General features: G+C 41.4%; 1 protein-coding gene across 1 annotated transcript in view; it reads right to left on the bottom strand.

Moving 5' to 3' along the window:
* The window catches only part of DOK6 (docking protein 6), a 473746-nt gene that overhangs the window by 240182 nt on the left and 218113 nt on the right, over window positions 1-15451 (bottom strand). Inside the window, exon 3 of the mRNA XM_019545244.1 lies at window positions 15144-15258. Coding sequence (XP_019400789.1) covers window positions 15144-15258 — 115 coding nt within the window. The remainder of the gene's footprint in view (window positions 1-15143; window positions 15259-15451) is intronic.

Below are 15451 nucleotides of genomic sequence, written 5' to 3' on the forward strand. Positions count from 1 at the left end.
CAGAAGCTGTAAAAGGCACATGGCTTGACAATGTGACACATCTTTACAAATCCTGAAAGGGTTAACCTATGTTCTAGGAAGATGAGCAGAAACCTTCACACCTCAGCTGTGTCCTGCATTCAAGGTTCTGCTCCACTGCATGCATCTAATTCTGCATTTAGTAGGAAGTAGATTAATTAGGTCCGCAATAAAGTGTCACAGTCTACATGTGTGGCATTATTACAGCAGTAAATTAACTCTGCCATAAGATACTGTCAGGGACAGTACTATCTTATGGAGGAGTAATTTACTGAGCTGAAATGCATGTGTGGACATGGACCACAGGTATAAATTGTGCCTGGTCAGCCCGGCCAGCTGGGGTCCTGCTCCACCCACTGCACATCAAACCACTGCTGTCCCAGGAGTACAGGAATACTCTGCATTCAGGAACAGTTTCGCCCAGCTCAAACAGCTCTGGAGTTTCTTGTGTCACATTAATTGCATGTGTAAATCCATCACATCTTGAATGGGTCACTGTGGGCTCATCTACATGTGCAATTAATGTGAAGCAATAAACTCCAGAGTAGAACTGAATGTCAGTCCTGGGCATGCCATTTGAATGCATGTGAGGGACCCCAGCATGTTGTTCAGCATGCCCCCCACTGGCAAGTGACCCCTGGGGTCATTCTGCCAGTCTGGGGCTGCTCCTCCCCAGCTCAACTTGCAGCAGATGGGCTGGCTAAGGTACAAGGCTGCTTCAGTGCAGGGCTAGCCAGCAGACACCCCCCACATTGAAGCACCCTTCGGCATGTACGTGTTTCCAATGCAGAGCTGGGTGCTTTTAATGACTAGCTGTTCTAATTAAAAGCACCTCGCACTGCATCAGAAACAGGTGCATCAGTGGTACAGCACACATCAGCACTGAGAAAGCGGTGATAGTACACTTTGAACTAAAGCACAACAAATGTGTTTTAGTTCAAAGTGCAATGCCACCATTTTCTCAGTGCTGACACGCTACACCACTGATACACATGATGCCTCAGGCTGCCAGAGCATGTCAATTTATGTGTTCTAGCAATCCATCATGTCGGAGCATGGTCATCACATGTCTGTAAGTGCCCCTTGTGCCGCAGACAGCCACAACAGTGTCTACATGTATGGTGCTATAGAGTCAAAAACTTCACAGCAGGGTAGTACTTGTACATACAAGTACTACCCTGCTGTTGAGTTCATTAGTTTACTCCAGCCTAATTGCCCTACACATGTAGATGCCAAGACATTTACTGCAGACAAATCAGTCAACTCCACAGTAAACATTTTGTGTAGATGTGCCCTATCAAATGTAACCTGGAGTTCTGAAGGTAAGAGAATTAGCAAATACACTTAAACCAAGTAAAGGGGCTTTTCTGTGATAGATATATAGTCATATATTTCTGGCCTCCTACTATTATTAAGAATGTTCATATAGAAATAAGGTGTAGGTTGTAGCCGTGTTGGTCTAAGGACATAGGCAGACAAGGTTCTTTGTGTGAATTGGATATCTCTTATTAGACCAACTTAAGTAGCTGGAAAAAAAATTAGCAAGCTTTTGGGTTTAAAAACCCTTTGTTGGGGTGAGGAAGACTCTGCAGTTGGAGTCTGCTCTTCCTGGATGGAATGAATAGTTACTGGATGGAATGAAAAATTACTATTCATTCTATCTAGGAAGAGCACACACCAACTGCAGAGACTTCTTCAGCCTGACGAACGGTTTTTAAACCCAAAAGCTTGCTAATTTTTTCCCCCCAACTATTTAAGTTGGTTTAATAAAAGATATCAGATTCACGCAAAGAACCTTGTCTGCCTATATAGAAATAATATATTTAAAACTAATCTACTGCTGGTACACACTAATCACCCGAATTCCTAACATTGAGCAAATGACATCATATCACTTTCCAGAACAAAAAACTGTGGAAAGGTTAGGACTCTGAGTAGAAAGTTAAATAGATTATTTTAAAAACAAGAATGCTGTTTCAATGTGAATATGTCTGATAATAAAGCAATGTGGAAAAAGATACATCAAATAAGTGATATGTAATATGAGCAGGATTCTCTCAAAGTACATTTTTTAAAATTTTACCTGAGGTATCAGTAAATCCTTATACTAATGCATGGCTTACACAGTTCCTATATGTATATTCTTGCAACAAACACGTGGGTACACTTCTTTTGCCTTTCAGCACCAGTGCACGCACTTGTCATCTACTGGAGATGAGCAGAGACTAACTATGGGTGGTACTCTAAGTTACTTTGTCAACTCTTCCTTCCATCACAAGCCAAAGAGGGACCTGCTAAAGAATGTCTTGCATTCAAAAGCTTACCTAACCTTATCCCAACTACATAAATACTACAATAAAAGATACGCCCTAAGAAATCCCTGTCTCTTTCATGTTTTTCTACAAAATTCTACGGGGCTGATCCCATCCACTCACAGAAATATACATCAGTAAAAGATCTGATCTTAAACATGTTAACCATAAAGTTATTCGAGGCTTTTCTGACTAAGTAAGCTATCATTAAAAAAAAAATCAAAACTTAAATGTTTTGTGACAGTGTACCTATATCATAAATCTGTCTGAGTTTCTACCAATTTTTCTGGCAGACTGCTGGGGAGAACCTAGACTTCCAGAGTCTAGGGAGCCCACGATGTTGATAGGGGACTGGGAAATTAGAAATGCATGGGGCCATGGCTAAAAAGAAAACACTGGAGCCTGTGAAAAGGACACTCTTCTTTTCATTTTGAAAAAATAAAACAATTTTATTTTTATCAGAATTTTTTAATTTACTTTGACTTTGGACTAGTTATAAAGAGGAAAATCCTGTGAATTAAATCATATGCGTTATACACATTATACATGCATATACAGACACACATGCGTGTGTGTATTACACACACATGCGCACACACAGACATATACTTAAAGGTTGCATTTATAAGTCTCAAAAATAAAACTATCCATGGAACTGCAATTGAGTGATCTTGAATAAATACATTACAATGATCCTGTCCAGTATTCTCACCATAAGCAGTAGGATGTCTGTGCCAAGTACAAGCTTTTCCAGTGCTTAAGGCAGTTTCTTCCTGCAGCCCCATACCTCATTCACTATCCTTTCACTGCAGAGGTCCCACAGAAAAGATATAATATGACTGTGTTATTAAAGAGACTAGCATATACATAGCAATGGTTGGGGTAAGTGACTTAAAGTTGATTAGGTGGTTTTAATTCTGACATTTTTAGCTGAGTTCTTCACTTTTTAACTTCACCACTGTTTGTTTATTTTTAATAAAGGAATATTTGAGTTTTTTCTCCTACCATGAAAATGTTACACCATATTAATCTTTACCTTCTGCTAAGATAATATGAATTTGTGTTTAATAACTGCTAGTGGTGGTAACTGATCACCGTTTCAAATTCAACAGTTGACTGGAGTTAAGTTTTAAAATTACCATAATGGTATCAAGTGTATATAACTAGGAATATCTAAACATATCCATAGGAGGAGATAAATTTATTAATTCAGCATGGAAAATTATAAGTACTGATTTTGTTTGATATAACCTGGATTTAGGACAAGCTACAGAAATATTCTGTGTAATTCTAAGGGCTTTTAGTGTTTGTGAAAAACTGATGTTTCCAAACTATTCTTACACAAAAGAAGAGAGTTTGTATGAAATCCTCATTCTTTCCCCAGTAGTTTTCCTTCAGAATAACATGGTTCTCACCTACCCGTCACAACACATCATAATTATAACTAGGCTGGGCAGGACTGGATTTTTATTGATAAACAACAACTCCACTTAGCTTACAGAAGACAAAAAACTATTTCCATTGGCAATAATAGAAAGGGGACGGTAACAGGGAACCTTTACCCACTCATGGGACAGTGGAGAGAGAAGAAAGGACAGAAGGCAGAGGGGTTAAAGAGGAAAACAATGGGCAGCCTAATGTTTCATCAATTAAGCAACTAGCTGCTCATTCCACTAGGGTGGGAAGGGATGGGGCCTGTGGGAGATAACAGGCTATTTGAACAAACCTTTAGACAAGCCCAAAGGGAAAGGAGGAGGAAAGGGGAAGAGTATTCCAGACTCCAGCTGACATTCTATATTTAAAAGTTACTGTATTTACTCAAATATATGATTACTTTGACTATAAGATGTTCCCATAATAATTAGATTCTATATATGGAAAATTTATAAATTTGTTTTAATTTTCCAGGTGTGGAATCTAATTATTGGAAGGTTTGCCTTGAATTTGTCCCCTCCCACTGCTACAATGGAAAATAAATCTGGAGGGGTCAGATAACCCCCCTGCCATCTGCCTCCCCCCAGCTTCTATCTCCTGCAGCCCCTTCCCCTTCCTATCAGACCATGCTGTCCCTGAGCACATAGAAGTGAGAGGCAATTTGAAAACGCTGATTTTGAAGAAAATATATATGCAGTAATTTGCACATGCAGACAAGGTTCTTTGGGTAGATGTGATATCTTTTACCACACCAACTAAATAGTTGGAAACATGAACGATGTGTGGCCCCGGAGGCTGGTGGGGCATGGTGACCACTCTTCTTTTTTAAAGTACAATTTTCTAATCCTCATGGATACAAAGATGATCTTAAATGAAATTAAGTTAATGCATCCAAAAGCTAAGACATTAGAGGGAAAATAAGAAATTTAGCATTTAAAATAATCAAACACATTTTAGAATCCTGACTTCTGTGTTTCAAATGTTTAGGGTTGGTCATCATCATATAGTCAATGAGAAATGCAATGTGTAGGCTTAAAGTACTGTACCATCTTAGGAGAGGCAGGCATGCTTTTCTTGCTTACAGCACAAATCTTTTCCAAGTGATTAACCAGCTACAAGAAATTCAAGGAGAGTGTGTGTGTGTGTGTGTGTGTGTGTGTGTGCGCGTGTGTGTGTGTGCGAGCATGCATCTGTGCACCTGCAAGTGCCTATGTCTTGGGGGAAGGAAACAGAGCAGAGTGAGATGGAAGGACAAACAATCCCATCTCACTCAACCCCTGCTCAGGGCATTACCATTGCAGGCAGCAGATATCACCTCCCCTGAAACTTCCCAAGTTTCTATTTTGCGTGTTCCATTTTTAGTTTTGATCTGTATCTGGATTTTCCAGATTGCACCATATTTGATAGTTATGAAAGAGATTTACTTGTCTCTGAAGAGTGGCTGATATGACTACACTAGTCCAAGTTTATATTTGAGAGTTTAATAAATTTTCAGTGTTTAAGCTCTTCTTCCTGCCTGTCCCCTTCCCTGCCCCCCCCCCCCCCAATGTTGTACAAAAATGGGAGGGATCAGTTATACCAAAGTGTTATTGAAGTATAAGGGGAAAAATCCAGGAAAGTAATCTACACAACCCAGTAAAATGGCGCCCCATGTCCCCAAATTAGCAAGCACTGAGAGTTTCATTAAAATTGATATTTAATTTAGCAAGTAAATCAACCCTTACCCAATGCAATCCATGAAATTAATCAGGCACAAAATACCCCGTATGGACTAGCAGTTTCTTCAGTCTAGAAGTTTTCAAAAAATAAACACAAAATGCACTTTAAATCCCTGGTGCATATCAATACAACATGTTCCATGGTATTTTGCCACAAAACAGCACATGAATTAAGCAATCAATTGCTCATTAAAATCACCATATGTGGCATGGATGTGATCCTGTAATGCATCCTTTATTTGCTTGCCTTCTTTGACCCAAGTCCAGATTGGCTTAAGGGTTTCTTTCAGGTTGTATGAATTTGTGAAATAGTCTCTACATATACAGGATCTACTGCATAGATATGGAAAGGAGCTCCCTTCCTACCTTGCCCGTCCCTGCAAATCTTGTGTACGGCACAAAAGCCATAAATCATGCCTACAGCTTTTTGAATATTAGCATTCAAATGATTTTGGAGACAGCACCATTTTGCCTCCAGGCTTGCAAGTTCACATTCCAATTTCACTCTGCAACTTTTTAATAGTTCAATTGATTTTTATATGCATCCTCCTCATGTTATCTATGCATGATTTTTTTTAGTCCTGACAGAAGAGAGGAAACCCCTCCGAATCAAAAAAGGCACCCCCACTCCATCAATATCAATGTCACTGAGCCCCAACAAATAAATGCCAGATCTCAGAACTTTCACACTGTACCTTTTCCTTGTGGTTCCACACCGGTGTTTGTAAACCTGGACTGTAGTCCACCAAGGATCCAGGTGGTTCACTGGCTGCTTTAGAGGGGTGAACTATGAATGTGTGTGTGCCATCAGTTTCCACACTGAAGCCTGTGGACCTTATTCTCTGAAAGCCAGCTATTACTACTGGCAAATTATGTCAACAACCAAAAGGTGAACAACTTCTACAATGATACCACAAACTCCAGTATCAATCACAACATTCAGCATATCTTTTAAATCTCTTACATGCTTTCTCCACCCCCTCAGTAACTGAACATCAAACAGGTTTCTGTGATTCCTGAGGGACCTTTCAGAATATCTCTGAATAACTACTGGAAGTCACAAATATTTGGCTGCAGAAGTCTATCCAAGTGCTCTGATAACCACAACAAATGGAAAATCTGAGCTGTGAAGTTACACAAGATGTAGTAAACTAAAATTATTTCACATTTGAGGAAAGATGCATTGTACCACAGTGCACCACAGACAAATTCTCAGAAGTCCTTCAGGCAAGGTTCTTTGAGTCGATGTGATATCTTTTATTAGACCAACTGAGTAGTTAGAAAAAAGTTCTTAGCAAGCGCCCTTCTTCAAGCCTAGGGAGACTCAGCTGCTGTTCTGAGATTTCCAAGGAATGAAAGAAGGTAAAAGGGTGACAGGAGGTCAGTGAGAATATAAATAGGTGGAGAAAGAGGAGGGAGGGATGACAAGGAAGAAATAATGGGTGAAGGAGTACAAAAGGTAAGCAAGGGAGTGCACCACTGTAGTGATGAGTTCTCCAAGGTTGACAAGAGGCCATCTGTGAAAAAGGAAATAGGTGGAAATTAGGAAAAAAAATGGAAAGAGGAGGAGGGGAGAGGAGGAAGGGGGTAAAAACAAGGTGTGATTGGTAAATTCAGGAAGGTACCTGTTTAGATCTAGGCAGCTAAAGGTGTGTCCCTACAAATCACAGGAAAAAACCCATCAATCTCAGTAAGCACAATGTGAATGCGGGCACTAGGATGTGGTAATTTAGGCAAAACAATATGGATAAAGTAATTTGCCTGTTATGTGCTTGCATGTTGTTCATAAGAGTACAGGGATACATATATCATTGCAGACACGCCATATTCTTTACTCTATCAAAGGAATCCCTTATTTAATGCAAAAGATGCATTGGGTTCAGAGAATAAAGTAGTACTGCATAATATATTAGACTGTATTTTTACTCTGAAATGTGTGAAATATGACAGAAGACAAGTCAAAATCTTGTTATTATTAATTGTAAGGGGAAAGTGTTATTTTCTTGAAAAACAGAAAATAGCCACACATTTTTCAGCTAGCATAAAATATCAAACATACTTTTGCCTGGCTGTGCCTCTTTTGTAATCGTTGATATCTGTGCAGATTCAGTGGGAAACATTAACATCCAGATATGATAGTATTTTAGGGTCTCTCTAGACCTGCAGGTAAAGCCATGATGGGATCTGCTGCACAATCCACACAATCACACTTCCTGCCATGCCACACAAGTGTTGCAGAAAGCATGATTGGGAATTTGTGAATCTGAACCCATTGCGCCTTACTGCCAGTGCAGGGGGAGACTGGGATTGTGACAAGCAGCAAGCACCTGTGGCTGGGAGCCCCATGAGCTGAGGGAGCTCCCAGGCACTGGGGTGCATCATGGGCTCCCATAGCTGAGAGCCCCAGCAGTGACCTAGGCTCTCAGCCATGGGGGTACCCCAGGAGCTGGGAGCCCTGTTAGCTGACGGGGCACCCAGACACAGCAATAAAGATGACTGCCAGCTTCTAAGAGATGAAAGGAGCTGGAAATATTACTAAAAGATATAAGAGACTAAGGAACGCAGAAAGGGAAAAAAATGAAGAGAATGAGATCTATTTTCTTCAAAGTCAGCTGCCTGAAATACTTCAGTCATGAATAGAAGTTAGGTCCTAAATTCAGTGGTTATCTGGAAGAACACTTCATAAAATGCCCAACAAATTCAGAAGAGAGAAATAAAATAATAATAATAAAAAAAACCTCTGAAGATCAGAAAAATTCTCCTCGTGACAAGTCCGAGCTTTCATCCCTGCCCCTACTCATCTGTACTACCCCAGCCTACTCTGTCTCCTCCTTCTCACCTGCTATGACTTGTTGGTAACCAATGTATTTGGAAGGGGGCTGTTCTTGGGACTAGGTCAGTCCTCTCCAGGATGCTTTTGGGCTAGCTGCCCCCTTTGCCACACCAATGTCTTGCTACTGGATTCCCCAACTGCCCCCTTTTGGGACTCTCCTCACTCTTTCTCCTTCTCTGGCAGACTAACACTGGGTCCTTCAGACCTCAACCCTTGTCCAGGCTTTAACCTTTTTGGTCTCAGCTCCTTTTTCTTTTAGCTGAGACCCTCCATCCCAGGTTCACTGATTTGGGCTGTGGCTCTCTGAGTCTCAGCCTCGCAGTGGTACCCTGCTCATGGCCTCCTCCACCCCTACGGCTACTCCCAGGCCTCCGGCCTTAAATACAAAGAAGAAAATCAGAATATAAAAGGTTAACCATTTGTTTATAACAAAACCACAAGCCCCTCAGGGCTGTAACAACTCTCGCCCTCACAAGGAGCTGCCTTACTTCCCTTCCAGTTCCAGGGTACCTCCTTTTCACTATCAGTCAACTCTGTTCTCAGTTTCTCTCCCAGCTGCCCCTGGGCCTGAACTGCCAGCTCCAGCTCAGTAACTGGGCTTATACGTAGCCAAGCTCTGCCTCTTTTGGATACCTGACTGCTGCCCATGAAGATGGGCCCAGATGTTCCTACTCATCTAAATTAATGGTTTGGACCTTCTTGCTCTGCATCCATCCAGGCCTGAGTCTCTTGTGAGTTGCAATCTGCATTCCCTTTCCCCTATGAGTCCCCACAGTCTGGCTTCTGTAAGGGGTCTGTTCCTTCTCCTCCTCCTCTACTGTGCACAGGTATGACAGATCTACAGTTTGAGACCTCAGAAGAAACTTCATTAGGCATAGCAAAGGCAAACAGTTTAGAGCATTTTAACACAGAGTATCCAATAAATGTATACATGACATTTTTATGTTGTAGTTTCCTGAGACTGCAGGTCCCTTCTAGACCTGTGTGTGTAAACTCACAGAATCCTCTCAAAATGCTGAATTAAATTTCAGTTACATTTTTTTTTTTTTTTTTTATAACAACAGGCTAAGTAATATGACTCTCACTAGGACACTTCTACTGAATATGTTTGATAGTAATTGAGAGAGTTTAAACATGTCAGTTTGTCAGGCTCATTGAAAATTTGATACATCTGTTGCGCTACTGGAGCAGCTGCCAAAAAATGAAGAGGTCACAGCAGTCAGGGTCCTTGTTATGCTGAAGAATGACGATTCCTTTCCAAAGCATAATTATATCATTTCAATGTTTCATTCTGAAGCCTGAAAACTTTGAAGTGTTTTTATTCAGCCTACTCTTCAAGATGTGGCAGCTGACTTGCAGAATAGAATGGTTTTGCTTTTACTTCTGCTTTATGAATAGTGGTGGTAATATTTTCCTGCGTTGTGAAACAAGGCACTACAAAGAAAGCATTTGTGGAAGCAAGATGAAGGGGTTATAGGAAAAAAGGATCTCATCTCACGTAAGGAAATTTGAGAGTAAGAAGTTGAATAGTATTGGCAAAATCCTGGGTATCTAGAATTAAGTGAAAGGTTCTTAAAAAAAAACCCCAAAATCCCAAGCATTGTTATTCTTCTCCCCACATCCTAGTGAAACATCCATAGATGATAAGTAAAATGCAAATTAGTGTACTAAATACATCAGGCTCTCTTTTCCAATGGGGTCTGTGCAGTTAAAAACTGTGCCTGAAATGGGAGATTTATCAGCAGAATGTCTAATAAATAAAATATTGTTAGAGGTTCAAGTTCAAAGCCCACATGGTGAGAAGACAACATGGACTACTCAGATTGTGGTGAGGATACTGGGGATTTAAGTGATTCCTAAATCTCAAATTTGCTTTCCTCCCCTGTGGACCCAAACCTATTGATTCTCTTTCACACCATTTGAAGAAGCAGGCATTAACCCCCAAATCATTTTTTTAACTAGCATTTATTTGGACAGAAAGTCTCATATTCTTGTCTTCCTTACAACCAAAAGCTCAGTGTTCTAAAATCTTATTGCTTAGATATCTAGATTACTTCTCTTTAATGCTATTAAAAGTCTGAACAGCTATCTGGCTGCATACTTTTCGTTACAAATCAGAATGTCTTTTGCAATGCAAGCTGCTTCTCTGAGTCTGCCTACTGCCATTCAACAACTCATTGGACTCATTTGCCCAATGAGTCACTGGGGTGGTCAAGACTATTCTGCTGTTGTGACTAAGCTTTCAGTCTGGCTGTGAACATACCTTGACTTGTTCTTAAGATTATCTAACCTAGTATTCAGACTTGTGATGTGGCCTCCTCTTTCCAATATTGTGCTCTTGCCTCAGTTATATGGCATCTTTTTCTAGTCCTGTCCAAGGACAGATTCAGGGTGGTACAGTAGCATGATCATCCAGTTGACCTGGGCACAGGAGAAACCCCAGAACCACTTCTGCATTATTCCAGCTGTGGATGCGCAGGGTGCTGGGTTCAGATAGGGAGCATAGCAAAAGCAGGTGGGCTTCCTTTTCTTGCCTCTGCCTTCTGCCACCTCCCCACTGTGTTCCTCACTGACCAGGAGCAGGCACTGAAAGGAGGGACCCGCCAGCTGCTCCCACTGTCTCCAGATAATGTAGGCATGGTAGCGGGAGCTCCAGAAATCACTCCTGCCTTGTTTCAGGTAGGGGCTAGAGGGAGACGTTATCCAAGTAGCCAAGCCTGAGTGGTGGTAGTGGTGGCACTGTGCAGGTTCCTCCTTCCAGCCCCTGCTTCTGGCCAGTGGGGACACCTGTTGGGAAGGGGTAGGCAAGGAACAGATATTAGCAAGAAAAACTTGCATGTCCCTACTGCTGTCTCCAGCCAAGCTGAGCACACCCTGCAGCTACTCCTCACAACCTATATCTAGAGTGGAACCAGAGCAGCTCTGGGGCTCTCCCAACATTTGGGTCAGATGGGGACATATGTGATGGCAGGAGAGTCCTCTCACACATTGCTGCACCTGCTTCCCACTCTCTGGTGTGCTCTGATGGCCCAAGGACTTGATCAGCGGCTCATTCACATTCCCCAATGATCTGAGGGTTGGTGTACTGCATCCCCTTTAGCATCATGAATTCACCCATGGCCCTGTCCTTGTGACATCTTAGATTCAGAGTCAACCTGGAAGTTTGAAAGCAAATTTCCCTTCTGCACTTCTGTTCTCATATGATATTCTTTTTGCTCCAGTAAGAAGTATGATGGCATCAGGAAGTCACAGGCGTGATTTTCTTCTCATTTTCTACCTAACTAGTGGGCTCTGGCCTCCTTCTCCTCACCCTTATAACAATGAGAATTTATAGAAATACAACTCATCTTTTCATGCTATGACCCTATGCATAGAGTGAAATCTCTGCATATACAGCATATTTCCTCATGGTCAATCTGCAGAACAGAAAATAAATTTGTATTCCTCCTAGAAAAAATTCAAAAGAATGCCCATTCTAGTTCCATGAAAACTTTTGAGTTTGGGTCTTTTGTCCCAATTTGGGATGAAGCCTCTCTTTGGTGTGCCTCCTCATCCTCCTGCACGCACCTGAAATACTTTGCAGAACCCGAAAGTAATTTCCAGGGCAGCCTTATTAGGAAGCAGCAACAGCTGATTCCTTAGAAACTACCGTGGGCAGATTAGCAACAGCAATCCTCTCTTATATTTTTTTTTTTTTCAAAGTTAAATATAAGGGTGAAGAAGATGAATCTGAACAGCATATAGTCAAGTTACCCAGTGAGCTTATTAAGACATAACTGTTTATAAAATAAACCTGAACACCGAACTTTACTTTTATGAAACTGCATAGATATGAAATATGGAAGATGAATGCCATACCTGAGCATCTGATTCTTCTCTCATTTATACTGATATTTCACTCAATGGAGCTCTATAAGTGTAAAACTAAAACAACCAGGCACATTATGTATACAGCTTCTCTCTGGACTGGCTTATTTTGGCTAAGTACAGATATTAAAAAAGCCTGAGGTGGAATCGATCAAACTTACGTGGGTTTCTGTAAGTGAAACAGGTTAATTCAGGAGCAAACAGAACAAATATTTGTCTTTTTGTGGGGCTGGTGTTGAAGGCAGGCTGCCTGCACTGGGCAAGGCCCACCCATGGACTCCCAAAGCCCTGTGAGTAGGTGCAGCCACAAGGAGCCTGACCAGGCTCCAGGGCATGGCTGAGCACCCTTCTCCACATTGTTGTGCATTCGTCACCCACTGTGCTGACTCTGCTCTGTGAGAGCTCAAACATGGGGCTCTCTGAGACCTTGGTCAGGGCAGCAAAGCAAAGGGCAAGTGGTAGCATGCCTCTCTGTAAGGGGATGGGGAGGGAGGAAAGCTAGCAGGGCGTCACAAAGACACCTGAGATGCTGGTGAACAGCCACCTAACATGAATCGATAGGGGATCTGGTACAGAAGTTTGATTCTCCATCTAACCTACATCAATTAAGTTTGAGTGCACATTGATCCAGGCCTATCTTAGACTGGGTCCTACCATTTTTAAACCAGTTATTGTGCACTGAATGTCTGCTCTGTTAGTTTTACACAGGTTTCCAAGCACTTTCTAAGTACCAAGTAAAAGTGTAATGCCTGTACCTGGCCTTTATGTAGTTAGACAGACTATGAGTGTGTGTAGATGAAACAGGGGCCCTAAATTGAAGCGATGGGTTTTAAAAAACACTACTTCAATTTAGGACTGATTAAACCCCCATGTCATGCACACACCCTGCTGACTTACCTGCCTTTTTGGTGGGGAGGGAAGGGCGAGCTGCTGGCAGGCAGGTGGAGTGAAGCGGTCTCTGGGCTGCAGGGTGGGGGAGGGGAGGGTCTGGTGTTTCCCTCTGTGACAGTGGTGGCCCACCCCACAGGTGGCACCTACCCTCAGACACCCGGCTCAGGTGGTCCCAGGCAGCACTGCAGCTGCCAAGCCCCTGCACAGCTCAGGCAGGTAGGTGGGCTCCCGGGGGAAGAAAAAAGATCAAGCTCACCACTTTTCTTGGGCAGAGCCTGCTTTCCCAGGCTGCTGCCAGGCTGCCTGCAGGGCTTCCTACAGAGTTGTGGAGCAGTACGGAGCTCGGTGCTTTGCTCCATCACTGTAGGGGCAGCAAACTAAAATGCTTTGAAGAAGTTTTAGTTTGCTGTTCCCCGAGTCATTCAAGGTGCATTACACCACCAAATTTCGTACAGAGGCTGGAATTAATGTGCAATACACCACTGAGGCATACAAACATCAACACCACTAAAACGGCGCAAAAGCATTTAGCCTGCTTTAGTGTCATATACACACACCTCACATTTTGTCTATACACAGCCTATGGTTCCACTTTTAAGACTGTGGTTCTTTTGTGTTAGGGATCAACCCTTATCTACTACACATTCAAGTTAGGACTTCTCTCTCCTTGCTATGCAAGGGATCCATCGTACTGATCTTACCTCACAAATTAATGGAAGCAAAAATGTTCAATGAACTCAGTGAAAATTATATTCCACCTGTTCAATACATACGTAGGACAACTGAAAGGGTTATTTAGGAGTGGGAGGATTTCCCATATTTGGGATGTTGACAACACCTACCTATGTCTCAATCTTGTCTGACTGACAGGATGCAGTTCAGCATCTTAGCTAGCATCCAGATGAAGTCAGGACATGAATGAGCACAAACTAACTGAAGGTCAACTCAGATGAGACTAAGATGAGACTGGCAACCTTAGTGAACATTGAACATTGAGACCTTCAAAGTAGGACTTCCTTGGCCTCTAAATTCTGGAAGCTGTAAGGGAAGAGGGGCAAAGACAGATAGACCTTGTATAATTCTTCTTTTCCCAAGCATCTGCTCTGTGTAACTAATGCAGGATATAGATGGAGCTATAGTCTGAGCCAATATAGTATTTCTTATATTTTGCATATTTTATTATTCATTTAACTCTAAATAAATTAAAATAAGTAGAGTCATTAATGCATACTGCCTACATACCCTTATGGGTCAGTACTTCAGATTACCCATAAGAACCAAAGCCAAAAAAAGGCATGGGGAGATGTTATTTTTTATTTTACCTGGAAAGCTTTCTCTTTGTAAGTTTATTCATTTCATTTCCAGTATCCTTAATGAGATGACTCAGCAAGCACGTTTGTGAGATTTGCACCTAAATGTCTATATCTGATCTTTCACCACTGCATCCTCCCAATGTCGTTTCTTTGCTATGTTATATCTAATTTAGATTGTTTCTACAGATATGTTTCTACAGATATTCTAATGTAAAATTAATGTACTTTAATAATACAAAGCATTCTGGGTGTCACAAATGACAAGCTGTTTTATGTACCAGAATTCCTGGATACACTTGGGTCCTTACTTATTTATTTTTCTGTGTATTGGTTCGAGCCACAAATTGTTTTTAAGTTCATCTTTAAAATATCCTGGGATTTTAGCTGTTCTTTGCTTCTCTTACAACAGTAGCTTATCACTACCCTAACTAGTGCCTACGGCAACACTTGGTTAAAAAGAATTCACGTCACCGCTTGCCTTAAAAACATCACATAGGTAGGTATTGTTACTCAGTTCTAGAAGCTTAGTTGAAAACCTAAAGAGTCTTCAGACCATCTGGGGGTGAAAACCCTCACAAAGACATAATACCACAGAAACAATTGTATTACAAAATAAGCAATTCAAATATATGTGAAAAAATATTTATGCCCTTTATGACAAGACTTCTTATTTGGTGCTGTATCTTAATCCATCTGAACCATAGTTTTACATGCAACTCAATTTTCTCAATCTAGAGATGTGGTAGTAATTGCTTACCTGACTCACAGGCAAATGTCTTTGATGTCTCATCATGAAAGATAATTGCCACTGCGTGTTTTTTTGTCTCTCGAGGCAGTCTGGTTATGTTTTTTATATTGTGCAGCTCAGTTACCTTGAAATGAAGAGAGACATATCTTAGACCAGTGTATAAATAGTAAAAATAAAACAGTAACCCCCAGGTATTCAGTTTTCATTGCAATCACTATGTTTTCTGATGGCCATCTGACTTCACTTGCTCGCGGTTGACAAACAAGTATAAAAGGAAACAGTTTTCAGCTGCAGAACTGTTTGCAGAATTTATTTTC

Source organism: Crocodylus porosus, unplaced genomic scaffold (assembly GCF_001723895.1).
Source record: "Crocodylus porosus isolate Cpor-Errol unplaced genomic scaffold, CroPor_comp1, whole genome shotgun sequence".
NCBI classification, from domain to species: domain Eukaryota; kingdom Metazoa; phylum Chordata; order Crocodylia; family Crocodylidae; genus Crocodylus; species Crocodylus porosus.